A 27,090-nucleotide genomic window follows, 5' to 3' on the forward strand; every position below is an offset into this window, starting at 1 on the left:
TTGGGGTAGCTTGGGGTTTTGTCAGGAAATTTTGGCTGGTATGGGACTTTAGGCTGGGGTTTCTGGTAGCTGGGCTGTAGGTAGGGGTCTTGTGGATTCTCTGCAATGCTCTCAGGTTCCTCTCCTGTAGTTTGGCAGCTTCCACAGCATCTGCCAGTGTTTTTGGTTTGGCTAGTTTTACCATAGTCACTATTTCCTCTTTTAATCCACTTAGGAAACATGTTTTATAATAGCAATCCTGCTGATGAGGGAGGGAAGACATTACCAGGGCTTTGAGCATTTCAAATTTCTCCAAGTAGTCAGCTACTGATCCTGTCTGCATTAGTTTATTGAACTCCTCTATAGCTTCCTCAGGGGATCCGTCTCCAAACCTCTCACATAGTGCATTGCAGAGCTCATCCCAAGGAATATCCTCCCTTCCACTGAATATACCATGAAACCAGATATCTGCCTTATCTCTGAAGTAGAGTTCTGCAACCTCAGACTTCATTTCCTCCTCTACTCCATTGATTTTGAAGTACTTGTTGGCCTTCCTGATCCATTCCCTGGGATTCTCTCCTGTGAATGGTGGTAGGTCCACCTTGGGCAGCCTAGTAAATGTCCTGTTATCCTTGAGCTCAGATCTATCTAAGACTCCTTTCTGCACCTCTTTCCTCCTGCCTCCTCCCTGATGACCTGAATCCAGCTCTGAGCTGCTGCCTTCCGTATCCTTTCCCTTATCGTTCAATTTGGCCAGCATTTGTGCCATCATGTTCATCATGCCTTCGTATTTTTGATCCAGATTTTTGAGAGCCTTCTCAGTGCTCTCTTGCCTGTGCTCCATGATTCTGACAGCCTGGTCTAGTCCATCACTTCTGTTAGCAAAAGTTCTAACTACACTCCCTAGCTCAGTGATTTCTTTCCTCATTTCATCCTGATTCTTAGTCATTCCCAATGACTCGTAGCTCGTTATGATACCACTGTTAAGGACCAGAAACCAGAGAGGCCAGAGTTCTTGCAGGAATCAATAAGAACAAACTCAAAGGGATCAATTAACAGTGAATCAATGAAACTGTGGATATATGAATCTGATCTTTATTAATGAAATCCTGGAAAACAAGTTACAAGAATAGAACTTGCGGTAACAGCTAAGAAGGGGTAAGAATTTGAAGGAAGATTTGGGAGGGAAATTGAGGAAATGTTCCTCAGCAAATTCAGATGAATCTGGACGTATGAATTACAATCATATCCTACTTGAGCAGAAAGCCTGCTTATAAAGCTAAATAATCCTAACAGATTACTAACTAAGCCAATAAAAGCAATACACGCGTCTAATACATCTGCAAGTTGTATCTGCAAGTTGCCGCGCTTGAAGTTCTGTTAGAACAACCAAAACCCAGGAAAGGCGTGTTTTTCCAGCCACGCCTTTGACATCATTTCCAACCAAAGTCCACGCCTTCAGCTTCTTAGTGTCCACGCCTTCATGTTCTCACTTCATGGCTTCTGCCTATTCACGCTTTGTGTAGTTGTTTCGCTTGGTGATCGCGCCTTCCCGCTTCTGACATTCACGCCTTCTTGGTTAGCTTGTCCATTTCATTACAATATTGTACTCAATTGTATCCTCTTATGGCATCGGCTTACATGAATTACCTGCTGATACTAGTGATCAGGTGAATCAAACAAAGCATCTAGGCATTTGGAGACTGTCTGCCGGTGGGTTTGTGGTTGGAACTTGGAGGTTCCTTGGAAAACAGATGGGGAGAAAAGAACAACCCTCACTTTCCCCATGACTCCGGCAAAAGTGATTGTTCAGGATGGCGATCTTTCTTCGGATCAAGGTCCAAATTCTAGTTTAGGGTGATTTTTTTTTTTTATGTTATATGCCCTATAACAATTCTAGTTTAGGAATTTATGGTCTGAAAGGAAAATGGATTTTCAATTTTCAGGGATTTTTCAAAATGAAGTGAGTTTTGAGGTTTTGGCCTTTTGGGTTAGGAGTGAAGAAGAAGTAGAGCCACAACTGATTTGATTCACTCTTATGTGGCAACTTTTCAATTAATTTTTGCCAAATTTGAGGTTCAAATCATGACTTACTTTAAAAACTGAACTGATCCTGTAGCTTTGGCAAGATTTCGCCATTTCTGGTGTAGCTGGAGGTGGAGGTGGAGGTGAAGGTGGCAGTTGTGGCAGGGCACTGCTGCTTCCATGACTGATACTCTGCAATGCTTTAAAACTTAGCGAGGAAGAGCATTAAAATAAAGTAAAAAAGAAAATAAAAAGAATTAAATGGTTTTCTTGGAAGTAAAAAACGATAATTGGATATGGTCAAATTCTTTCCCTATGGAATTTTTTTTTAAAAAAAAAGCATATTATTCTAGTTGATGCCGGTTGGGCATTTATTAGTCCTTACATTATTATTATTGCTTCCGTACACGATGATGTTTAACAGACGTTAAGTAAAAAAAGGGGTTGTTTGTTATTTGACTAAACATCGGGGTTTGTTTAGTAGTTTGGCCAAAGCTCAAGGGAGGTAAGTATAATTAACCGACAAAATTAATGCGTATGTCGTCGATTGACCAAGAAAAAATGACTTGTGTGATTTACTTTCTAAGTCTTTTTCATATTTTTTTTTCAAGTTTCACTTAGGGATAATTGCAGAAACCTCTCCTGAGGTTTCTAACATTTGCACTAACCTCCCTTGTGGTTTGAAAAATTACACTAACCTCCCCTGAGGTTACTAATCCTTTACAAATTCAGTCCAAAGGATTAAAATATTATTTTAGGGAGTGAAATTAGAATTTTTTTACCAAATTTGTCCTTTGTACTACATGTCCAATGAATGAACTATAAATCAATTAACAATTAATAAATTTTAAGGAATATAATTTATGGGCAAACATGCATTACTCATTTAAAGTATGTTAGCCTAATCAACAACATTCTTCAGATCCCGCTCGAAAGGACTAACCGCCTAACCCGTGGCACCTAGGGGTGCAACCCCTCATGCTGGTCGAACGTGGTATTGTGCTTTGCGCTTCCATTGTGGTTAAGAAAATAAAGTTGTGCCTTCGCTAATAGTTATAGCTTTTGGTGCAATGGTAAGCGCTTGATCCTGACAAAATACCGGCTTTTTACGGATATTTTACTTTCAAATATTTAATTTATGATAAATATATCAACATTTGTAAGTAAAATTCAAAAATTATTATAGTAACATTCTTGCAAAAAGGAAATCGATATGTTATTTATTTAATATAAATTAAATATATTTAACAAAAAAATAAATGGCCCATAAAGTATTAATTTTTTATGGCTTTCATCCATTACACGAGTAAAGTATTCGCTCTTTATGTGTATTTTATTCTGAATCATTTAAGTTATATTAAATACATAAATATTTGTAACTAAAATTGAAAAAATGTTATATTAATATTTTTACGGAAGAGAGATTGGTAGGTTTTGTATTTAACAAAAATTAAATATTTGAAAGTAAATACAAATATGTATTTGAGCGTAAATATTTGTATTAAATTAAATATTTGAAAATAAAATACCCTTGATGAACCGGTACTTTAGATAGTTACCGCCTCTTTATAGGCAAACACGCATTACTTATTTAAAGTACTGGTTTTTTACAAATATTTTATTTTCAAACATTTAATTTATGATAAATATATCAATGTTTTTAAGTAAAATTCAAAAAATGTTACAGTAATATTCTTGCAAAAAGGAAATCGATAGGTTATTTATTTAATATAAATTAAATATTTTTTTAAAAAAAGAAATGGCCCATAAAGTATTAATTCTTTATGACTTTCATCCATTACATGAGTAAAGTATTGGCTCTTTACGGGTATTTTATTTTGAATCATTTAATTTATATTAAATACATAAATGTTTGTAACTAAAATTGAAAAAGTGTTATATTAATATTTTTACAGAAAAGAGTAAATATGTATTTGAGCGTAAATATTTGTATTAAATTAAATGTTTGAAAGTAAAATACCCATAAAGAGCCGGTACTTTAAATAGGTAATGTGTATTTGTCTATAAATTATACTCTTTAAAATTTATTAATTGTTAATTAATTTGTAATATTTTGTCATTCATTGGACATGTAGTACTAAGGACAAATTTGGTAAAAAATTCTAATTTCACTCCCTAAAACAATATTTTAATCATTTGGACTAAATTTGCCAAGGATTAGTAACTTCAGGGGAGGTTAGTGTAATTTTTCAAACCACAGGGAAGGTCAGTGCAAATGTCAGAAACCTCAGGGGAGGTTTCTGCAATTATCCCTTTCACTTAAATGTCTTATAATGACAGATGTTATAGAAGCATGTATCTCGTGAGCTTGTACGTTGAGTCATCCGTTGACATCAGTAGTCAACCTTTAAAATTCATCCACCACTATTTTTCCTCAAAAAAGAAAATAATCAAGCTCTCAACAAATTGTAGTCTGTTTTCAATTGAAAAGCAGATTCAAGAACCAGATGGATTTGAAGGAAACACCCTCTCAACATGGATTTTACATGCCTGCAGAGTGGGAAACTCACTCCGAGTGCTGGATGGGTTGGCCAGTATGTAACTATTTCTCTCCCGTCTTTTCTGAGCTGCCGACATTCGAGTCCTTTTTTTATTATTATTATTTATAGCAAAGTTTCGAACTTTGTCCTTTATATTTTATGGTTCCGCGGTTGTCGCATCTGGATGAATTATCTGATAAAGGGTCTTCGTAACTTTTACTACTAACTGTGGTTTTTGATGCCTAGTAGTTCAATTTGGATATCTTGATGTGGTTCTGACTGGATGAGCTGGATGATTGTTGGATTGTCGGTTTCGGGTGTTGTTTGCAGAAGAAAGATACTATCCCAAAATTTCTGATTTAAATAGTGAGTCTGATGCGTGTTGAAGTTCTAGTTCTTGGGGTTCGAGGAAACATTTTTATTGAATCTGGATTCCTGTCAGGTGGGGTTGGACTCGCATCCCTTCACATCTATACTACGTCCAACGGTGGGGTTGGACAAAATTGCATCTAGATTCCTGTCAGGTGGAGATTTAGTGGTTTAAAAGCTTAGGAAAATTTAGATTTTCAGATGGTAAATGAAAATCGACATGGGATTCACATGCTGCAAGATAGTAGCTAACTTTGCCATGGGGCTCTACACTTCTCCAGTAGATACAGTTTCAAACTTTATGAAAGCTTAATAGGGCTATCTAAATTTGTTCACCAAAATAAATTAAATATGCTGTTGGATTTCATTTTATAATTGTAGTGATTTCGCTGTATTTTTTATTTCGCATATTAAATTTTAGATCATTATCCTTTCTCTTTGTACCTTAATGCTTTTATCAAAGATAATCCATGTTTTATGCCTCCTTTGCAAGAATTCTTAAGCTTCATCGGTGACATGCAGGAGCGTCCAGATAACTGGCGAGACAATGCGGTGCATGCTCAGCGTGTATTTGCAAGAGTGGCATCTGCAATCTCGAAATTTGAACCTGTTACTGTCTGTGCTGCTGCTGGCCAGGTTGGTAAATCTTTTTAGGAGATGTAACTTATGAATTCGATAGTTTTTGTTGCAATTTGCCCTTAATATAAGCTATTTTTCTTTATAGTGGGCAAATGCACGCAGTCAGATGCCAGAAAACATCAGGGTTGTCGAGATGAGTATGAATGATTCTTGGTTTCGTGATACTGGTCCAACTGTGAGCTTCTTCTTTACCCCTTTAGAGTTGATTGGTCTTGTTTTTGGTATACGATGTTTGTAGGCTACCATTGACCTTGACTTTCATTTGTGAAGTTTGTAGTGAGAAAGAGAGATTCAAGTTCAATAAAACAGCACAAAATTGCAGGGATTGACTGGAATTTCAACAGCTGGGGTGGTAAGATGGCTGGCACTTTCTTTTGGTCTATCTAGGCTGATGAAGTAATTAGTGTTGTAAAGCAGTTATCAATATTTGTATTGATACATAAGGATTACCTGCATAACAGGTTTTCTAAGTTGTCTTACTTTTTTCTGATCAAATTCGGTGTTCCTGCTTAGAGATTATCAACCTTTTGGGCTTCCGACAATAGGTTTTACCATATAGTGAAACTCTCTGTTTTACACAAAATTTCTTCATATCCAGGGATTTGCCTGACTGAGTTTTTAAGAGATCGTGCTTTGCATGTCCTTCTTTAATTGAAGTTCATGCTATACATAATTTATAAACGTCTTGATCTTTAATTGTCTCTGGTCCTATCATATGTCTTTGCTATAACATATATTTCTGTGTCTTAAATGTATAATAGTTTTATTACTGTTGGCTAATGGAGTTCTTTAACATGGTTGTGTTGTTATTACTAGGTGTTGATGATGGATGTTACAAAGATTGGAGCCTTGACCTTCTTGTAGCAAGGAAGGTTGGTGAAGTTCCTTTGATGTGGCTTCTCTGGTCAATACAGTGTTTCTTTGCTGAATGCATGCATATTTGACTATTCATTTGGTTTTTTATTTTCCAATCGAAAGATTTTGGAAATCAACAGGCTTCCCAGGTTTCCTCAATCTATAATTCTTGAAGGAGGAAGCATTCATGTAGATGGAGAGGGTAAGATATAGCTTTTTGTATGATTTTGCGGAAATACTCATTTTGGAAAGTCTTTATTTCGATTTGAATAAGGTTGTAATGTCCATAGCATGTATAACTCCATTTCTCCTTCATTCGTCTAATTGGCCTGCAATTTTTGGCTTTTATCCATCAGCATGGATCTGTTTGACTACTATTTGTCAAGAAACGTCTCCAGAGTCCTTCAAGTGTGAAAAATAAACAAGTATAGTTTGCTTCAAGAGATCCTGCCATTTAAGAGAATTGTTGCCTGTCTACCAAACAGTACCATTGAAATGGAGACATCAGCAATTCACTTTGTCTTTGAAGCCTTGGCTGTTGGATATGATGAGCCACCATATCATATTGGAGAAATTTTTTGACAGATTCAATCATTTAAAAGTTGGGTTAGTTTTTGATAAATATAGGTAAACTGTTGTATTACTGCATAGATATGAGAGTCGAATGTTTTCTTGCGACTTATTGCAATCTCAGAACACCATTTAGATACACAAAAAGGAGGGTCATTCAATTCATCTGTCTGCTCCAAGTCAATTTGAACACGATGGCCTTCCATCGAATCTAGGACTTTATTTTGGATTGGAGTTCAATTAATTAGGAATGTACCCGCAATTGTTTCAGTTGAATGTATGTTGTTAAACTTCCAAAATCACATGATAAATCATTTAGTGTTCACTTGATTTTTCAGGAACTTGCCTAACAACAGAAGAGTGCCTTTTGAACAAAAACAGGAATCCTCAACTAACTAAGGAGCAGATAGAGGATGTACTGAAAGCATATCTTGGAGTGACAAAGATTATCTGGCTGCCTCGTGGATTATATGGTTTGTTTAGCATGCATCCAACATTATCTTCCTTCTGTCTGCTCCATAATTGAACGGTGTTGTCTATGGGGAACTATGGCTTTGATTCATTATGTTGATCCATATTGTTTTATAATGTCTGATTCATGTTCATATACATAATTGCAGACAATTAGGGAGGTGAACCACAGATATTATCACTACTTAATGACAAATTCTTTATCCTGAAATTTGGATTTTTTTTGTGTCACAACAATTATGTTTTCTTTCTAATTTTGATACCCATCAAGGTTCTCTTTGGGCTGGAGGATGCTGAAGTGTTCCCCTGTAGCAGATTTGGTTTTGTTTCAGCTAGCATAGATTTGAAACCTGAACTCAAGGGTAGCTTATTAATACTTGTGACAACCCATTCTTAGTAAGAAAGCAGAAGAAAACTGTTTTATGAAGCACTGTAATTCTCAGGAAACAGAGGTTTGGGTACCAGAAAAAGAGCCTGGTATTATGTTATTGCTGAAGTTTCAAAGATTTAATGCCTTTGGTGTGTGACTTTGTTTTCATTTAAGTCAAGTCTCGGACGATTAATGAATTATGGACTATAAGTGGTGGTTAATAGTTTTTCAACACATTCACCCAGTACCCTTTTCTTGATTATGAGTAATAACAATGGGCTGATCTACTTTTCTTGATTACAAGTATCATTGGAGAGAAACGCAATATTGGTGGCACAGAATTTGGATCTTATAATTGAATAGATTTTCCCGATTCATTTACTATTATTATTATTACTACTACTTATCATAACTCATAAGACAGACTAAAGTCCAAAATTATGATACAATTACCAATTTTGAGTAACTGACTTGCAGAAATTTGAACCAGAATCAAATTCATTGACTAAAATAATGAAAATCGTGTTGCTGGGCTGGGTTGAAGATTTTTGTTTGATGCAGGAGATGAGGACACCAATGGTCACATAGACAACATGTGCTGCTTTGTGAAGCCTGGTGTAGTTTTATTGTCTTGGACAGATTGTGAATCAGATCCTCAATATGAGCGATCTGTCGAAGCCCTCTCCATTCTTACCAGTACTACTGATGCTAGCGGCAGAAAATTACAAGTTATCAAGCTTCATGTGCCTGGGCCTCTCTATATGACCAACAAGGAGGCAGCTGGTGTGGTCCAAGTATGTGTGGTATAGTAATCCTTGTTTATTTTTGAACAGCTCATAATTATTCAATTGAAGACTATAGAAATGTTAGGGGGATTAATTTCTTGGAGTATGTTAACATCTTAATTTCATTTTTGTTGGCTTCAATTAACTTATAATGTATCATGCGGGAAGGAAATTCAAACCAGTTCCATGTTGCTGATAGTTTCAGTAGCTTAACGAGGAACCAGATTCAGAATTTACTTGGTGAAACTGAAGTTAACACCTATATTTTATTCTTTTCACATGACCCTTTTGCCTATTGGCCAACTATATGGATTACAGGATGATGACGCTAAGCCTAGACTGCCTGGTACGAGACTTGCTGCTTCTTATGTGAATTTCTACATCGCCAATGGAGCGATTATCACCCCTCAGTTTGGGGACAAAAAATGGGATGATGAAGCTGTTCGGGTCCTGTCTTCGGCTTTTCCAGATTACAAGGTTGGTTAGACTGTCCATCCATACTGGTTGTTACCTGAGTTTTACTATGCATTTCTATGTTTCCAATCGAATTCAACTATTGTCCGTGCTTCAAACATTGAGCCTTGACCACTAATTCAGGTTGTAAGAATTGAAGGTGCAAGAGAAATTGTGTTGGGAGGTGGAAATATACACTGCATTACCCAACAGCAGCCAGCTTGCCCCTAAGCAATCCGTGAAACTGAAGCACAGTTCAGACAGTTCGGACCATTAAGCTGCAAGAAATGCAAGTTCCAGGTTGTTTATGCTTATGCTCGATGGAGCTACTTAAAAGCACAAATTGTTGGTTGTTTTCCATGTACCAAAGGAGAATGAATTCTCTGACCTGTTTTTCCAAACTTCATTGGACAATGTTTACTTCATGCTCGAAAGATCTTTGCAAGTCTTAGGATAAAGGGCATGACTGCTTTCGCAGGATAAATTCTGCTACACTTTCATGTTTGTTAGGAGGCTAAACTAATTCATTTCAGCAAAACGAACCGAGTTCTTGAAGTCCCATGTGCTTACAGTTCCAACATTGTGACAAAATCTTGCAATTGGACAGATGATTTTGATCGTTCCTTGTCTTTCCTTTTTTTTTTTTAGGGTAAAACATAGTTTTCATTCATTCAAATCATGGATCACAGCTTTGATGAAAGGAAATCATCCCACCAGACAGTTCTACGTTTCAAACAAAGAAAAAATTTTGCTAAAACATAAGCCAGCAAGTTTCCCTTTTCTTTTCCTTATTGTTACTATTTAAGTGCAACAGCATGGGACGGTACTTCATGTGTCAAAAATGGCTACACCGGCATCTGCCGACAAAACTATATTAACCAAAATTTTCAGCTAGGAACAAAATTGAGTGAGGGATGGATTTTGCTCCTAATCATATGCCAAGCCTTCAAAAACAAATTCTCTAACTTTTTTTAGCTCAAAGATCAAGCCTTTAACTACTGATTCTCAGCGACCAGTTTTTGCAGGTTCATTTAGCATTTCGAGACTGCATTAAACATGGCATGAAAGCCAGTGAAGGAAGAAGAAAACAGCAGGACGCCATGCAAGGAGTAGTAGACACCAGGGGGAACAACAGCTTGATGTGTTCCAGCATTTAATGTTCAACTGCTGGATTTCTATTTTTGCTTGTTCTATTCCTTTTTCCTATGTAAGTTGGGGACTAAAGAAAAGTAGTAGGATTAGTTGAGACTTGAGTTTAACGCGAGTAAAATTAGCCCACTAGTCTAAAACTTGCCCTTAAATGCCTCGAATATCTAGATGGCCATTGATGAAGTTGCTTTCCTAACCCCCCCCCCCCCCCCCCCCACCACAAAACCACAAAAAAAAAAAAAGAGGCTCATTTGTCATTAGAAATTTTCCTTTGGAGGTCTAATCTTGTTTTCACAAATTTCCCCCAGTACCACCGAAAAGTTTTCTTGTGCTAGTTACCAATCAATTTTCAATCAATTTTCTCCTCCCACGTTCTTAAACCACTGGCCTAAAAAATTACTTGGAACTTAACCATTGGACAAGTGACAGTACCTCATACTAAAAAATAAACAAAAACATTAGAAAAAAACAAGTTGAAAAAAAAAAGAAAGTAATATCCCCAACCCCACAAAATGGAAAAAAAAAAAGAAAACTAAACAAACTACTAAAACTATTTAGTATCAACAAAAGGGAAAAAAAAAGGTAAAAAAAAAAAGGACAAAGTACTGAAGTAGTCATTAAAAATGTTACATTAACTTCTGACTTATTACAAGCTCATAAGACTGCATTGAGATTTCAGAGAGAGAAAAACTAGTGCCTCCCATTAAGGAACCAGAATTAATTAGAGATCTGAGGAGGAGAGGAGGAGGAGCCTTCTGCAATTCCCTCGTACAAGGGGAAGCGCGAAACAGAGAGAGAGAGAGAGATGGGATGCTCTTTTTCTGGTCTGAATGCCCTCTACGACGCCGTTAATGGTGGGGGAGATGTTTGGATCAATGAAAACCGGTTCAGGGTCATCAGGCAGCTAGGTGAAGGTGGCTTTGCTTATGTATATCTTGTCAAAGAAATCCCTTCTTCTGACCCCTCCTCCAATGCTGGCCTCTCCAAAAAGTGCAAGAATTCTTCTCATTTATCTGGTATTAAGTGATTCTTCCACTTGATTTTGGTTGAATTTTTTGAGACTGATTGTAAAGTTAGGATCTTTATATTTTTTCCCCATGTGGGTCATTTTTTGTTTTTAAGTTTCCTTTTTAGTTTCTTGCGTTTGATCTGAAAATTGGTTTATGCTTCCATTGGTGCAAAATGGGATTCTTTGATCGGTTTGGTTTGAATTTTGGATTTTACCCTTTTGGCTCTGGTATGACGGTCTTACAAGTGAGAGAATTTAGAAAAAGAAATGATTTTGATTGGATATTTTGATACAACTGTGGTGGGGAATTCAAGCATGGCACCTCTCGTCAAGTTCAATGTCCTTGGTTACTCAGCGCAGAGATTGCTGGATAATTTGCTCTCCTTTTATCAATTTTGAATCTTTGATCTGATGGTTGCTGTTTATCTGGTTACTTGGTGATGGAATGGTATATTCCATTGACTTGTCTGATCCTGCGACCTTTTCTATTTCTTTATTTAATTGATGACGTCTGAGCTAATAAAAAAAGCTCACATTTTTACTGGCGGCATTGGACATGTAGTAGTTGTGTCTAGTTTTCATTCTCAGGTTCTTGAGTTGATAGTTATAAGGTACCTGTGCAGTTGGCATGGATTCAGTTCTGAATTTCCTGGTGGATTGATTTGTTTAGCTGGTTTTCTCTATCATTTGTTATTGCACTATGCGAGTAGATGTTGCAGTATACCATCATCAATTATAACTGAGCATCTGTTCTCACTTTCCAATGGAAAAGATAACTCTATCAAAAATCAGATTCATCAATCTCTATAAACTTTCAATACTAATTAGATTCCAGTAAGAATGCTTGATCCTTCTCATAATTTTTGAATTCAATAGCTCCACAATTTTTTTTTTTTAATTCAATAACATGGTTGTTCTAATATTTCTATGGAGTTTGGTTATGATGGGAAATTGATACTTGTGTACTCTAGCCTTGGCATTTTTTTGTTTCTGATCTGAGCTATTAGCAATTTAGGGCTGGCCCTGTATGAAAAGAAAGAAATATAGCTATAGAAACCATTCTAATTGTTACTCTGTCATGTTAACTTTTTATGTGTAGAGGATGGAACTTATGCAATGAAGAAAGTTCTCATTCAGAATACTGAACAGCTGGAGTTGGTGAGAGAGGAGATCCGAGTTTCATCCCTGTTCAGCCATCCCAATCTGCTTCCTCTCCTTGATCATGCTATCATTGCAATCAAGGTAAGATCTTGTAAAACTTGGTTGTTATCTCCATGTCTAACTTTTATTGATGTTAATTCCTTGTGAAGTAAGATTATTTGTCCACGAAGTAGGATGAGGTGTTCCCTTTAAGGAGAACAATTTTTAAAGTCATTCATAGCATTGGTTGATGAATAGATGTTCAAAGTCAAGGCGGTCAAGATATTGTCTCTAAGTCTTTTTGTCATAAATCTTCTGGCGTTGTATATGTGCATAGCATCACCCTCAATTGAATGAAGGAAGCTGTGCTCACTACTGGCAGTTTGAGAGAGAGTTTAAATTGTGTGGTGGTAATTTTCATGGAATAAGCAGTATAGAAGTGACAAGCCATGAATAACAGGTGCAGAGTGTTTATCTCATGATTTTCATTCATTTTCATATGCGATTAAGCCTTCTATGGTTTTGGTCTTATTTTCCCTTTATTTGTTCCTTTCCTTTCAATGAATTTTATATCTTAATTGCTGCATTGTTAGATATACAACACCATTCTGCCCATTCACCACCAGTCTTTGCGGATTTTTATTTGATACACTAGATGTTTTTATTTTCACTGACTCGTATATTTTTGACACTAAATTCTGTATGGTAGGCCCCCACACAAGATCAGTCTTGGAAGCATGAAGCTTATTTGTTGTTTCCAGTCCATTTGGATGGGACTTTGATGGACAACTCCAAGACTATGAAGGCTAAGAAGGAGTTCTTCTCTACCTCAGATGTTCTTCAAATCTTCCATCAGGTGAGTGAAAATAAAAAATGTGCAAAAGATTGCATATCTTGTTCACTAGTTTGTTGTCCATTAGCATGTACTGCACTGAAATTTTCTGAAAAAATGTTTCTTTAGTAATTACATAGTCTTGCATACCTGGGTTCATTATTCTGTTTAGTATGTCTTGGTCTTTCCAAAACTTGAAAAGGATTAAAGGATGTAGGAAGATCAATTTTGTTTTGGATATATTTATTTTTCATTCTAGCACCTGAATTGAGAATTCAGTGCTTTTGCTAAGACTGAATTTATCTGCAATAAATGCTTTTCTGAAAAGATAGTTGTTCTGCAGCTTTGTGCAGGATTGAAGCATATGCACAATTTTGAACCTCCATATGCACATAATGATGTTAAAGCTGGCAATGTACTTCTGACACATAGAAAAGGGCAAGCACCTCTTGCAATCCTGATGGATTTTGGAAGTGCTCGTCCTGCCAGGAAGCAGATTCGATCTCGTTCCGAGGCCCTTCAATTACAGGTCCTTGGAATATTTTTCTTTGTTTATAATCATATGTTGTTCATTGAATCACTCTATATTTGTTACTCAAGCAAACTTTCCCAACTGATGCTAGTACTTTGACATTGCCTGTGTGTATGATCTATTCAAATGTGCAGTTTTCAGCAAAGTTTGTTGTATCTCCTACTTATTTTAGTTAGTTTCTGTTGTTGGTTGTGCAGGAATGGGCATCTGAGCACTGTTCAGCCCCTTACCGTGCTCCTGAATTGTGGGATTGTCCCAGCCATGGAGATATAGATGAAAGATCTGATATCTGGTCACTGGGATGCACTTTATATGCAATAATGTGAGGCTTCTAACTATTTTTCTTTTGGATTGTGATTAATATACAATTTATGAAATAGAATTCTTGTTCAATTGAAATAGTTTCTAATGCTGATGGAGCAGATTCTTGGGTATATAAAACAGTCTCCTTCACATCCAGTGATCATACTTGATGCCTTTATTTTTCCTTGAAGTTGAATGCTTTTAATTTTTGCAAAGTTTTCTATGTTGCCACTTGCTTTTTCTGCCTAGCCACCTCACAATTAATTGTGATGAAAGGGGCTTTGATTGATAAATCAAATTACATTTATTGTTGTATCTGGTGTTTCATTTTTAACTCTAAACATAGATATTGTTGCATGTTATCGTCACTTTTATGCTTGTAAACAGCTAAAAAATGATAACGTCGAACTCGTATCTGTCAGTGAGTAGGCGTCGATGTCAAACTCATTGTCAACAAATAAAGTCATTGACCTATTACTAGTATGGATTACATGGATGAGATATTTGGAGACCTTTTGCCATGATGGTCATTAAATTTCTTCATTCTTGGCTGCTTCTCCAGGTATGGCGTATCTCCATTTGAGTATGCACTTGGAGAATCTGGTGGGAGTTTACAGTTGGCTATTGTAAATGCACAAATAAAGTGGCCAGCTGGGCCTAATCCTCCGTATCCTGAAGCCCTTCACCAATTTGTGACATGGATGCTTCAGCCACAACCTACAGTACGGCCACGAATCGATGATATCATCATTCACGTTGATAAGTTGATCGCAAAGTTCTCTAATTGAAGAAATGGGAACTAGAAAAATGTTGGTTTAATTATACAGGAGCTTTATCTATCTTGTTATATTTTGGCATGTGGGTAATGAAAGTTAGTTCTTATCAATCTTTCACTATTATGGTTAGTTTGTGATAAGAAGATTTAGCAAGTTCTCAGTTCTCATTTCACATTTAGGAGAGCTCTTGGCAATTTTTTTGTTTTTTTCTCCATCTTGTCGTTGGTGTAATAGGAATTGAATACATCAGTCAAGTTTGATGCCGTAATGATACCAAAATTTTACTCAAAAATTTTCCCCCTCTCTCTCTGTGAACGTGCTTATGGGCATAGTTATGACTATTATGTAATTACTTTCTTTTGGTGCATTAGAAACAAATAATGTTACATCCATTCAACAGTATAATGATGCTCGTGATTGAGCCTTGGACATTGATCTATTCAAAAGCCTCCTTCTTTGCATTTGCATTTGACCAAATGACAACAGCACAATATTTGCCTCACATATATTCTTCTGAAGTATCTGCAGGCAGAGAGGAAGGTAAGAATGATTTTTGACTTAGTGATGCAACTAAAGAATTGTTAACAGGAAATGCTAACAAAAGCGATACCTTTCCTCCAGTGGATATCATGCCTGTGCCTGGTCAGTGAATCATCATTAGTCTTGATGTTCCTCCTCCCCTTCAGAATCTACAGATGAAACACACAGGAGATAAAACTTGCAGTTCCAATCTAGAAACTTGAGTTAAAAATTCTATTTGATCCATCATTGACTCTCTAACTTGTACGTCTGCACTTACCAGATCTCACATCGTCACTAACTTGCCCTTTTGATTTGATTTGTTCTACGGCCATCTTGAGCGCTAGTTTACCCCAGTACCAGTGCAGAGCAAGCAAGCAGAAAAGCAGAGAGTTGAAGAAGTAGTAAAGGACAGTTCCCTCAGTGTTGTTAATACCGTCCAAGATGTAAAGTATTTCATAGCTGTGAACAAACACAACTCGTTTTTAGACGGAAAGAAATAGATACTTTAGTAGGATAAACCATCATGCAGAACCGGAACTTACCTCGTGCTCCTCAGGACCCAGAAGGGAAAAAGAATAAGCCGGAAAATTAGCCAAGAAAGTGCGAAAATGGGGAACAAAGTGTTAGCAAGCCTATCATAACCACTATATTTGGACATCTTGGCAGTTTCAAGAAATACATCACTTGCTTCATGGAGTGCCAAAACAACTGATCCAACGCGACCAAACCTGCAACAGAAACAGAATGAGGACTCTGAACATAGCTTAGGAGCAAGACGAGTAATCTAAGACTAACAGTGAATGTTCTTCGCACTTCTTAAAGTGCAGGAACTGAAAATGTTGGCTAATATCTTGTAATGGAGTTTCTGCTAAGAACAAGAGGTGTTTAAGCACCGAGTCCTGATGCAGCCAGACTCTGACGACTCTGAATATCTAATGCATGAGATTTTAGAAACCATGCAAGTGCCTAATAAATGTGCCTGGATATGCTGCACATTTACATTTTCATAGTTCGGTGCTTAGACATATGATCCATGTTGCTTGAGCATTTGCGATTGCAGCTCAAGAAATGGCAACCAGCCAGTTAGAAGAATACAGTCTGAAAGCACCATATGACCACGCAATAATTTTGGGCTACTAAGTTCCATACCTGAATATATAGGACACTGCAATCAATAGTACTGATGCTACATGATGAATCATTGACGCCCAAAAATCAGAGCGTTTCGTATCCCAGAAGAGCAAGGCAACTATGGCATAAATGTAAAAACCTCCAGAGTACATGTAAAGAAGCTTCAGCTTAAACCTGATCAGCATTAATAAAATCAAATATACTGTACATAACTGCAAATTCAAGAGTTACAAGCTTTAAATCCAGCATATTATGAATCAAAGAAGCTTACTTCATTTTCTGATCTGGCCAGACCTGATCTCCAGGACCTATCCAGAAATATCTGGTGTTGCTAAACCAGGGCTCATTATAAGTAACAAGAATTGCCAGAAACTCTGCAGATATACCATAAAATGTTTTCCAGGCACACTCTTTGAACTTTGTAATTGTCTTTCTCCTCAAACTTGTCTTCAACTTAGCATGATCCTTTCCGAAGATTAGGCGCGTTGCTAATTTCTGCATAAAGCATACAATTTGAATAAACAAGAATGTAAAAATTATTGTGTGCAGTGCTCCCAGCTCAGGAAAAATTCAAACGAAATAGGAAATGGAGAAAATCAATTTAAAAAGTATACCTCGAAGATAAATCTATCAAGAATTAAGCGAAGTAACAGGAAGGAAACAGTGAAAAAGGGTAGGGCAATAAGATCTTGGTATTGTGGATAGGACTCCTCATCCCAGCCAATGTGGACACCTTTTCCCGAGAAGAATCCCATCTAAAATACGAAGTATCCTCCTAGAGAATTTCTTCAACGCGAGTGTTTTCAAGAATGGTAATGATGAATTAATGGGCTTATAAGAGGCTAGATTTCCTTTCTTCAGACTTGGGAAAATCAAACTTGGCGGGCTGACTTTGCACGGTGTATCAGACAGAATATGTATAGGCAATCAGTTTATGAGTTTGAAAAAGTGATTGTAAGTTACTACCTGACTTTATGTTCAAGTTTTGTAGCTTGGAAAAATTTCTCGAAGATCAATCTTAATTTTCTGATCCAGCCTTCTTAAGCGCCTGATTAAGTTATGAATAGTTAAAGAGGATGATCATTCAAAGGTTCAAGCCTGAAGCAAGATATAGTCGATTAAGAACGGTTAATGCTAGCTTTAACAATTAGTGATGCATTAGCATATTGATGCTGAGTGAGTAAAATAATTTGTCCCCTGTATGGGGTGGATGTCAAAGTACTTCGAATAGCAAAATTGAAAAGAAAAATGAATCTAACCATGAAATTCTAGAAAAAAGTTGTTGTAAATTTCGCGGAAGAAGACTCGACGAAGTTCAGAATTCAAAGCTGTCACTTCCTCTGTTAAGTTTGGTCGTGCACTTGGGGATTTAAAAAGTTGACTGGTCTAATTTAGAAAAAGCCAAAAAGGAAGGACGATTCCTCTTTTCACTTGTTAGCATGAATGGACACCACAGGGCCAACGGCCTTCGCTATGATTGGATGGATGATTGATTATTTGGATGGCTTCGGCATTTGTATATGTAGATGAAATCTTGGAAGGTAATGGGAAACATTCATGATTCAATAATCAATTAATCACAGATCATTGACCGGCGCCAATAACTTCATCAAAAATATACACTAATTAATTTAGAATAAGACAATTCTTACCAATTTGATTAACATTAGCCTCCATCAGTTTTACATATATACGACTGACTCCTAATCCTAGGCACTTTACTCGAAAATACGCAGAGACCCCAAAATTGTTCAACAACTATTTTTGAGAGTAAATTAAGATTAGGCGGCATGCATTTATACTAGCGAGTAATATATATACTATCATCGGTGTACACAAGATAAACATATTTTTTATTATTTTCAATTAGAACGGAGAACGTGTTAAATGTTTATGTGTCGCCAAAATTTTTAAATATATTCTACATTTGCCAGTAGATATTGCTCAAACAAAAACTCAGATGAATTTAGTCTTCCTCTTCTCTGTTCGAGCTGCACATATAAGTGATGTAAAAGTTGGTCAAATTGTAGCTTAACCAAATGAAACATTTGTTAGCTCACCAGCAGCTAAGGATGGTAAGTGGAGTTTAAACTTTCATTTCCTACCTTTTATGGTCCTTATCCATTAGGCAGAGAATGCTATTTTCACACGGCAGTATATTGGTATTGCTGGACTGCCAGAGCCTTTTAGCCTCTTTAACGCACGAAGAATGACAACAAACAACGGAACAAGATATACAATAATATGTTACGTACTCATGGAGTCAAAAGATACGGCCACTTTCGAGAGTGTTAATTCAACTGTTGCATCTAAATTGACAACTTTTGGAATGTCAATTTGACCCAAGATTTATCAATGCTTCATTTCCCATTTAGAACCAGACTGGTTCTAGGCATATTTCAATGTTTTCAATGCTGTATATATAAACAACAACTTTGAATCCTAGTGCTTCAACCAATAAATAAAGAGGAAGAAAACTGGTTTGGTTCTACAAATATCGATCCTAGACTGCCATCCTCGTAGAGGGTTCATGGAAGGGTGGAGTATAAGTGCATCTTATTTTGCTTTTGGTGGGCTGATTTTCTTCAATTTTATGGTGTTTTCTTTGATGATTGTATGCTGTTCTAGACGATTTCTGTCGAGTAATTTGTCGAACGATGATAATCGTCAAGCAGAAGAGAAGCCTCAGGAGCAATTGCCGGTGAGCAATGCAGATGAGGCTCGTCCTGAACAGATTGTTGTGATCATGGCTGGAGACCAGACCCCGAGTTTCATTGCAATGCCAGCGCCTTCGCCACGTCCAGGTTCTCCAGAAGAACAAGTATGACTTTTTCTGAGCAGGGAATTCAGATTTTTTGTGCATAGAACCTGGAATTGTTCAAATGTTTATGAATATAAGGTAATTCTTTTTGTTTTTCTTCCCTTTTTTTTTGATAAAATTGTAAAATGATTGAGGTAGGGATTGAGAGGGAAAAGACTCCAAAAATAAAGCTGGGCTTTGGACAGGGAAACAATTTGTGTTCAGATGAATGTTTACGTTCCATATGCGAATGCATGATATAGTTTAATATAAAGGTTCACATCTTTAGCCAAAGCTAAAGAGTGGCCTAAATGGGTTCCAATAGCCACAATAACAAAAGCAAAATCAATAACAAAAGCCATCTGAACTTCATTTTTTTTTTCGACTCAAAGCAATTGACTTTTGCCGAATGAAATAAACATAATCCCAGAGTTAATACCAAAAGCCGGCAACTCTTGGTCTAAATCTGAACTTCATTTGAGAGGCCTAAATTTATGTTCACCTCGACCACGGCCCGAGGTCCTTTATGATTTGTATGGTCTTTGAAGCTTTGATTTGTTCAAGTGCTATAAATATATAGTGATTTTTTGTTTCTTTATTTATTTAATTTTTTTTTGTTGATGGAATTGTAAATGATTTTGAGATGGAAATGACTCGAAAAGTAAACTAGACTTTGGACGGATCATCAATTTGTGTAGTAGATGAATGTTAATGTTCCATCTTTATCTAAAACAGCAAATGACCTGAGTCCTTTCTCGACCATTTTGCTAACGACAACATAGTCCTTTAACTTTATTTTTAGTCAATATAATTCTTCGACTACAAATTTATAGCCTTTTTTTTTTTTTTTTCTAAAGGACAAATCTAGAGTTGAAATATTCTTATGGTTAGGGGAGAAATGAGTTGGGTAGTTCGAGGAAGGGAGTATGATTAAAGATCTCGAGTTCGACTTTTTAATTTTTGTATATATATATCTATCTTATATATATATATATATATATATATATATATATATATATATATATATCTATCTTATGCTTTCTTTCCTTTGGGTTCAAGTTGGGAGAGGGGATGGTAGGGGATGTGATAATTATAAATCCCATCATTAATTGTATTAAAACCTTTTGGATTAATACACTTACAGTGTGGACACTATTATCATTAAATATATGATAATTAATTTGAATTTAAATTTAAAATTCAAATCTTACATATATGTTATATGTCTAATAGTGTATACACTATCAATCAGTGTATATATGATTAACTCAATATTTTTTTTTTTACTCTAATGATATTGCTGTAGTAGAGCAGTTCATAGGCCTTAGATCTAAGGATAAGGAGAAAAAAATTGTAGAGTAAAGGGACAATTTAAAAGGGGAAAAAAAACACACAGCAGACACACAAAGTGAGCACCATCTCAACCTCACTTGCGAGTTGATAGGCCCAGAATTTCTGTGCAATGATCCACCCACGCCTTGGTCCGAGGTCTTGTATATTTGCTTGGTCCGACCGTCTTAGAGGAGGCCTGGAGGGTGGTAACAGGCCCAACTTTATTCCCTCTTAGGAACACAAAATTTATTCCCTCCAAAATTTTAGGTCGTTAATAAATTGCAATTTGCAAAGAGCAAAGCAAATCCAATCATAAAGACCAGGGGAGAAGCCTGCGCAATACAATACGCAGGAGTGAGTACCTGTATTATAATTTGTTAAGTATCATGAGATTAAGAAAGTAAAAAATATTATTAATATAAGTAAGAAAATGAGAAAGTATAGTAATTTTTAAATGCAGAAATAGAATCAAACACACTAATTTGTTTAAGGGGAGAAATGTAAAAGTAACCAAATGCTCATTTACTCACATAATCATAAGTTAGTACAAAATTTACCGCGAAAACATGTGTCAAAAAAAAATTGAATCACTTTCATCCTTGCAATTGTAATGATTAGAAACAAAATCAAACAACTAATTGTAAATCCTTTGTTCTAAGATTGAACTATTTCAGATTGTAAATTGTTTCTCCTAAAGTAATCAACAAACAGGAGCCCCTAGCCATAAAACTATCATATGCTTAGATATTTAGGAATGTTTGATGTGTTTTTGCTAATTAGTGCATGTTTATATTTCCCCTTATCACCGCTAAAACATGTTTCACTACACATCTCTTATTTACTGTAGTCATTTGCCTGGTTCCATAAGTCATACTAATCGAAGCAAAGGTTATGCTAATCTAATGAACAAAATTTTTATAAAAACACGCAACTAATAGACGGACAAGCATTCCAATAAATTCAAAAAAAAAAAAAAAAAGGTGCTGATAAACTACTCAACAAATCTTTAATCCCAACAAAATAGAAACTATTTGTTCCATGTAAAAAATATTCAGAAATTTTACAAACATTAATTCACGTCCAATTAACTCTCCACAATAAACATGTACTAATTGAGGATGAAGATTGAGACTTTACCTTGAGTACAAAAAGTTCTGTAAAGCAGATAACTTTTTCTCACCCTTCAACCACCAACAATCATAGGAATCAAAGTTTAAGAACACATTTAACAGATGTAAAAAGGCACAGAAACAATCCATTGCATCACAAAATATTCAAATTCACAGCCTAACTAATAAGAGCAAATTGTAGAAAAGAATCCACGATACCTATTGAACCAACTGAAGCAAAAAAAAATAATAATAAAAGTACAGAAACGGACAGTGGAAATTCTAGAAATACCCGACCCAACGCCTGAAGAAAGCGTGAAACCCAACCCCATGAGCCAACATTTTTTAATATCCAAGTGCGCCGCCATGATTCTCAGGAAGCTCAAGAGTATTGCAGTGTTTCTTGCAACGGAATGACAATCATTACTCATCCATTATCTATTCATCGTTGGTTAAAGATCTATTAATTAGCGTTTTCAATAAACCATACTCTTCACATCCGTTACATTAATCCTCATCAGTTACTTGAAGAGCAAGGATCCAACAAGAGTTCTTGCCAAGAGTGCCATTTTTTGAAACCACTAATCAAAGCTCCATTACTCTGTTGAATGGCATGAAAACCCTTTCAAACACAACTCTCTCGCTAATTAGAGTTCTTTGCATTCTTCATTGAAAGACAATTCCCATTCTTTCCATCCAGCTCTTCCTGCAAGTTCTCAAAAGACTCTTTTGTCATAATAACATTTCCCTCCATCTTAATGTCTTTTTCCCTATTTGTATTGTATTTATTATGGCTCTTCTACCAGTCTTCCTCGCCCACATTTAAAAAGGGTATGTTGTAGTATTTTAATAAAATAATAAATTCTCAATTAGATGTGCAAGTTACAAGGAAAATAAATTTTCTAAAATTTATAGGTATTTGAATGGTTTTACTAAATATTTATTGTGTGAAATTATGGCCTTTCAATTAAATTGAAGCTTTGTAAGTTACAATTCAAATTTGGATTTGAATAGGTATTGTCCAAAGAATCATTATGTGAAATTATGATTTTTTAATTACAATAAGTTTTTTTTTTGTAACTTATAACTTTGAATGTGTTTTGAATGGCCAATAATTTCAGAATTTATTTGGTGTCTTATTAGTAACATCAGTTATATTTGTCTAACTTTTTTTTACCTATATATATGCATAGTTGAGATAGAAAAGTTCCACTACAACAACTTATGTCTTTTTAGTACAAATTCACTATTTTCTATCTCATAGTAAGGTAAGAGACAAAAAGTGTTTATAGAGCTTTACTCTCCTAGTTGTGTAATCTAGAGAGTGTGTTAGCAAGTGTGGTTGGGCTGTTGTATCCTGGGGGTGACAAGCTAGAGAACCTGTTGCACCGGAGTTAATTCTTCCGCAGGGCTTGAATCACCTTAAAGAGAGCGAGATACCCGTGCCTCAACCCTCCACACTTGAGTACTAATATATTGTTATTATCTAATTTTTTTTTTTGCATATCTGTTTTTATTTTTTTTCTGTTCCAGGTGAACAACAATTTTAAGGTGAATCAGATCAAATGGAGACCAACTCGCAAGTTCATATCAAAGAGTCAAGTGATTTGAACAAGCCATTCCGTTTTAATGGAGTCCACTTCAAACGATGGAAGGGAAAAGTTCTCTTCTATCTTAGTTTGATGTAAGTGGCTTACATTCTATTGGAGAAAAATCCCAAAAAAATTTCAACAATTGAGATGAGTGATGAGGACAAGAAAGTTCTTGAAGAAAAAATCAAGAAATGGGAAGACGATGAATTTCATTGCAAGAATTACTTGTTAAATTGTCTTTCTGATGAATTTTATGAATTTTATGAGAATTCATATCCTACTGCTAAAAAGATTTGGAGAGCTTTGCAGAAAAAATATGACACTGAAGAAGCAGGCGCAAAGAAAAATGCCGCAAGCCGCTACTTCAAATTTCAAATGGTGGATGGAAAATCTGTGGTGGTCCAAACTCATGAACTTCAAATGATTGTACATGAGTTAAGATCCGAAGGAATTCAGATTGGTGAACAACTTCAAGTTGCTGCTATAGTGGATAAACTTCCACCATCTTGGAAGGAATTCCAAAAGAGCTTGCGATACAAGCAAAAGGAGTTTTCATTAAAAAGTCTCATTACTCGTCTAAGGATTGAAGAAGAAACAATAAATCAAGATGCCAAAAGTGGACAAAATGGTAATGAAAATGGTGCTACCAAGATTGGAATACATTGTCTGGAGATTCATTATCCATTACTGATAGGGTGTTAATTATTGGTTATTTTATTATTAATCTCCCTTTTTATCCTTGCCAAATATTGCTTAATTGTTAATATTTACTCATATTTGGTATCTGGACTTAATTTCAGGAATGAAGTAGAAAACTACCAAAAAGAAGGGATTTAATGGAAAATATGGAAACTTCTAAGGGCTTCAATTCTTGGGCCCTTGAATTGGTGGGGGACCACAAGCTAGTGGAAAGCATCTAGTCATTTGGGCTCTTAAAAGAAAGCTACGGGAAAGAGACTTGGAACAAGAAGTACTTGGAGGGCTTTGTCCACATGTGTGGGGACCACCTAGATAGCCTTTAGTCATCTTCCTCTTGTTGCTTAAATAGGGATAACGTAGAGTAGCAGGGACATCTCTAGTTTTAGTTTAGTTTTAGTTTCTTTTCTTTCTTTCCTTAGACTGGCCTCTGACACACGCCAGGTGTTCGACAATATTCCCCAACGGGGAGATTTTCTCATGAGGCGTGGTTAAGCTTTTCTAGTCAAGGGGACAACTGACGATTTGGTTCGACAATTACTGTGAGATCGAATCTGTTTTAATTATTTTCTTCATTTATTGGTATTTATATGTTCCTTGATTTTAATTGCTATGGCCTTGTGTATGATTGATTAGTGCGCAATAATTAATTATTCATATAGGCTATTTTTGCTAAATAGGGGTAATTGAATCCGTAATTGTTCGTTATCTCTACCTCAGTAGCAACTGGCGTAATTGGGTTTATGTCAGGGGAGCATATGATCTAATTTAAACAAACCCTCGTAGCGTGTTTGTTGGTTAGGATTGGGTCTTTCTAATTATTAATGCAATCTAGAAATTAAATCTTACGGTCGTACCTAGGGTTATTTTTGGGTTAGAGAAATAGCTAACGGTCGTACCTTAGCTATCGAGAAATTAAGGAAGGGTTGGTTGTTTATCGCGTGCATGACAACTATAACTAATCTACTGCTAAATGTTGGAATTATTTCTGCATCAATGATCAGTGCATGAACCATTTCTGATGTGTACCCTTGGCTAGAGTTTCCCCAATCATTTCTTTTAATTAATTATTTTCTGCAGTTAATTTATTTAGTTAGCATTTAATCCAAAACCCCCCATACTTTGGACTCTAGAAGAAACGAATTATCCCCAGTCCCTGTGGATTCGACCCTACTCACCGCTATATACAAAATCTGTATTTTTCTCGAGTAGGTATTTATTATTGCACAGGTTCGGCACCTGTCAATTTTTGGCGCCGTTGCCGGGGACTGGTGTCAGATTAATTTGTTTCTTTTCGAGTTCACCTTGTTTTCATTTTTAATTTATTTTTTTTCCCTTTTTTTTATATAGTTTATGGCTGCTAACATTCCATATTTTGATGATAGACTGGACTTTGTTCCTGAATGGGGTTATGAGACTCATGTTTCTCCTAATGATCAATGGGCTGTTGCAAATTGTGGAACTTATTTTGATTCAGGTTATTCAACTAACACATGCCCCGCATTTCAAGATAATTTAAGTTCTCCACTTGATACTTTTGGAGATTTTCCACCCCAATATCAAACGCAGTATGACCCTTATTCAAACGGGTATGATCAAGAATGGTGGGATAATTCCAATTTTGATTATTCGACGGGGCCAATGGATGTTCAACAGCAAGAGTCTCAGCAATCATCCTCCGTGTCAGGTATGTCTCTTGAAGAAATGATAGGTTTACTAATTGCTAATTCAAATCGATTTCATCAGGAGACACAAGCGAGCCTAAATCGATATCATCAGAAGACACAAGCGAGCCTTCGCGACCTGGCGGATCAAATGCGTCAATTGACATCCAGGATAGATCGATTGGCTTCTCAAATGGAAGAATTGCCCGCACAAACCAATATCAATCTTGAGGAAGATGAGAGTGCAATTGTCCGGCCAAATGACATGGAACTGCAAGAGTTTCAAGAAAACGGATTTAAAGATGCAGTTGAAAAGGAAGCTGAAGTGCAAGAAATGAGACTCCAGGATCAACTCATTCAAGTGAACGATTCCAGTGAACAATCTCCAAATGCGGTGACATCTTCTCCACTCCTTAATCAATATTTTCCTGACTCCTATTCTTCAACTCCTGTTACTGAAATTGATTTTATTATACCAGAAAATTTAAAATTTCATGACAGGAATAAATTAAGAGTGGAGATGGCAAAATATCTTGAACCAATGAATGCGTGTGATGGAGGAGTGAGTGGAGAATGCAGATCATTGTTGACTTGTTTAGCGCCATTTACTAGTCCATGGAAGCCCGTAACTCGTGTGCCCAAGAATTACTCCATCTATGAGGGTTACCAGGATCACGTTGAAGATGAAGCATTGAAGCGAGCCACAAGATTTTATCCTCCATGAGCAAAACATGATAATGTCTAGCCAAAGACATTAAAGAAGGGCGCTTTTTGGGAGGCAACCCAAATATTGGTTTTATTATTTTTAGTTGTTCAATTCTTTCGTTCTGTTGTTTCTCATTTGGATAGTAGTTGGTCTTGATATTTTTCTCCACTGTGATCAGGAAGTGAAATCTTGGCGTGCCCACGCGGTGTTTAGGTCTCTTGAGATCAGAGGACGAACACCAATCTTGGCATGCCCACGCGGTGTTTGGGTCTCTTGAGGTCAGTGGATGTCTTGTAATCTTGGCATGCCCACGCGGTGTTTGACGACCCAAAACATGAAAAAAAAGAAAAAAAAAAGTTTCAAAATTTCACATTGAGAAAATTCAAAAATTCAAAAGGCATTTTTCTTTTTCTTCAAAAATTCAAATTTTGGAATTTCAAATTCAGGAAAAAATTTGAAAAAAAAAAACCCCAAAAAAGAAAAAAAAAATTAAGATTCAAAAAAAAAAAAACTATTTTTTTTTCTCTTTTCTTTTTCTCTCTTCTTTTTCTTTCTTTCTTTCTTCTTTTTCTTTCCTTCTTCTTCTTCTTTCTTTCTTCCTTTCTTCCCCGCTGCCCTGCTTCCTTTCTCTTTTATTTCTTCTTTCGGCTGCCTTCCATCCGCCACCACCCACTTCGCACGCCACCACTGCCCACGCTCCACAGCTGCGGCCACCACCTCGCACCACCGCGCGCCACGAGCTCCACCACGTGCGACCACCATCAGTTCTCCTCCAGCTTC

At 36.3% G+C, this 27,090-nt stretch overlaps 3 protein-coding genes across 12 annotated transcripts; 2 read left to right on the forward strand and 1 right to left on the reverse strand.

Annotated features, from left to right (window-relative positions):
- Positions 1-4,335: 4,335 nt before the first annotated feature.
- Positions 4,336-10,298, forward strand: LOC113739733 (agmatine deiminase-like). Of its 10 annotated transcripts, none has more exons than XR_011812963.1 (11): positions 4,336-4,559; positions 5,397-5,510; positions 5,599-5,688; positions 5,784-5,865; positions 6,330-6,385; positions 6,492-6,570; positions 7,277-7,411; positions 8,341-8,582; positions 8,883-9,041; positions 9,162-9,317; positions 10,034-10,298. XR_011812963.1 is itself a non-coding variant. In XM_072045771.1 (11 exons), the coding sequence occupies exons 4-11, from the start codon at positions 5,620-5,622 to the stop codon at positions 9,246-9,248; spliced, it is 909 nt and encodes a 302-aa protein (XP_071901872.1). In that variant the 5' UTR covers positions 4,423-4,559; positions 4,755-4,947; positions 5,397-5,510; positions 5,599-5,619; the 3' UTR covers positions 9,249-9,572. The 10 variants fall into 10 exon arrangements, 8 of the variants coding, with proteins under 8 accessions (XP_027122842.2, XP_027122843.2, XP_071901872.1 ...); XR_011812962.1 differs by having other exon boundaries at positions 10,043-10,298; XM_072045771.1 differs by lacking the exon at positions 10,034-10,298 and adding an exon at positions 4,755-4,947 and having other exon boundaries at positions 4,423-4,559; positions 9,162-9,572.
- A 517-nt stretch (positions 10,299-10,815) lies between these two features.
- On the forward strand, positions 10,816-15,050 carry LOC113739935 (uncharacterized). Its single transcript, XM_027267358.2, has 6 exons — positions 10,816-11,182; positions 12,275-12,417; positions 13,025-13,171; positions 13,491-13,676; positions 13,877-14,001; positions 14,545-15,050. Exons 1-6 carry the CDS (start codon positions 10,972-10,974, stop codon positions 14,768-14,770), a joined length of 1,038 nt encoding a protein of 345 aa, XP_027123159.2. The 5' UTR covers positions 10,816-10,971; the 3' UTR covers positions 14,771-15,050.
- A 47-nt stretch (positions 15,051-15,097) lies between these two features.
- LOC113740260 (ASC1-like protein 1) lies at positions 15,098-17,623 on the reverse strand. Its single transcript, XM_027267817.2, has 7 exons — positions 17,026-17,623; positions 16,683-16,906; positions 16,430-16,585; positions 15,823-16,008; positions 15,558-15,739; positions 15,369-15,447; positions 15,098-15,280 (listed from the first exon to the last, which is right to left on the reverse strand). Exons 1-6 carry the CDS (start codon positions 17,164-17,166, stop codon positions 15,416-15,418), a joined length of 921 nt encoding a protein of 306 aa, XP_027123618.1. The 5' UTR covers positions 17,167-17,623; the 3' UTR covers positions 15,098-15,280; positions 15,369-15,415.
- Between the last annotated feature and the right edge of the window lie 9,467 nt (positions 17,624-27,090).

Source organism: Coffea arabica, chromosome 4c (genome assembly GCF_036785885.1).
Source record: "Coffea arabica cultivar ET-39 chromosome 4c, Coffea Arabica ET-39 HiFi, whole genome shotgun sequence".
NCBI lineage: Eukaryota > Viridiplantae > Streptophyta > Magnoliopsida > Gentianales > Rubiaceae > Coffea > Coffea arabica.

Bases quoted from the DNA above. Each gene is read 5' to 3' on its own strand.
- LOC113739733 (XM_027267041.2), top strand. From the start codon at position 4,473: ATGGATTTGAAGGAAACACCCTCTCAACATGGATTTTACATGCCTGCA. The intron at 6,386-6,491 runs GTTGGTGAAGTT...TCCAATCGAAAG, and splicing joins ACCTTCTTGTAGCAAGGAAG to ATTTTGGAAATCAACAGGCT. The intron at 8,583-8,882 runs GTATAGTAATCC...TATGGATTACAG, and splicing joins GTGTGGTCCAAGTATGTGTG to GATGATGACGCTAAGCCTAG.
- LOC113740260 (XM_027267817.2), bottom strand. From the start codon at position 17,166: ATGGGATTCTTCTCGGGAAAAGGTGTCCACATTGGCTGGGATGAGGAG. The intron at 16,907-17,025 runs GTATACTTTTTA...TGCTTTATGCAG, and splicing joins TTGATAGATTTATCTTCGAG to AAATTAGCAACGCGCCTAAT. The intron at 15,740-15,822 runs GTAAGTTCCGGT...GTTTGTTCACAG, and splicing joins TGGGTCCTGAGGAGCACGAG to CTATGAAATACTTTACATCT.
- LOC113739935 (XM_027267358.2), top strand. From the start codon at position 10,972: ATGGGATGCTCTTTTTCTGGTCTGAATGCCCTCTACGACGCCGTTAAT. The intron at 12,418-13,024 runs GTAAGATCTTGT...TCTGTATGGTAG, and splicing joins ATGCTATCATTGCAATCAAG to GCCCCCACACAAGATCAGTC. The intron at 13,172-13,490 runs GTGAGTGAAAAT...GTTGTTCTGCAG, and splicing joins TTCTTCAAATCTTCCATCAG to CTTTGTGCAGGATTGAAGCA.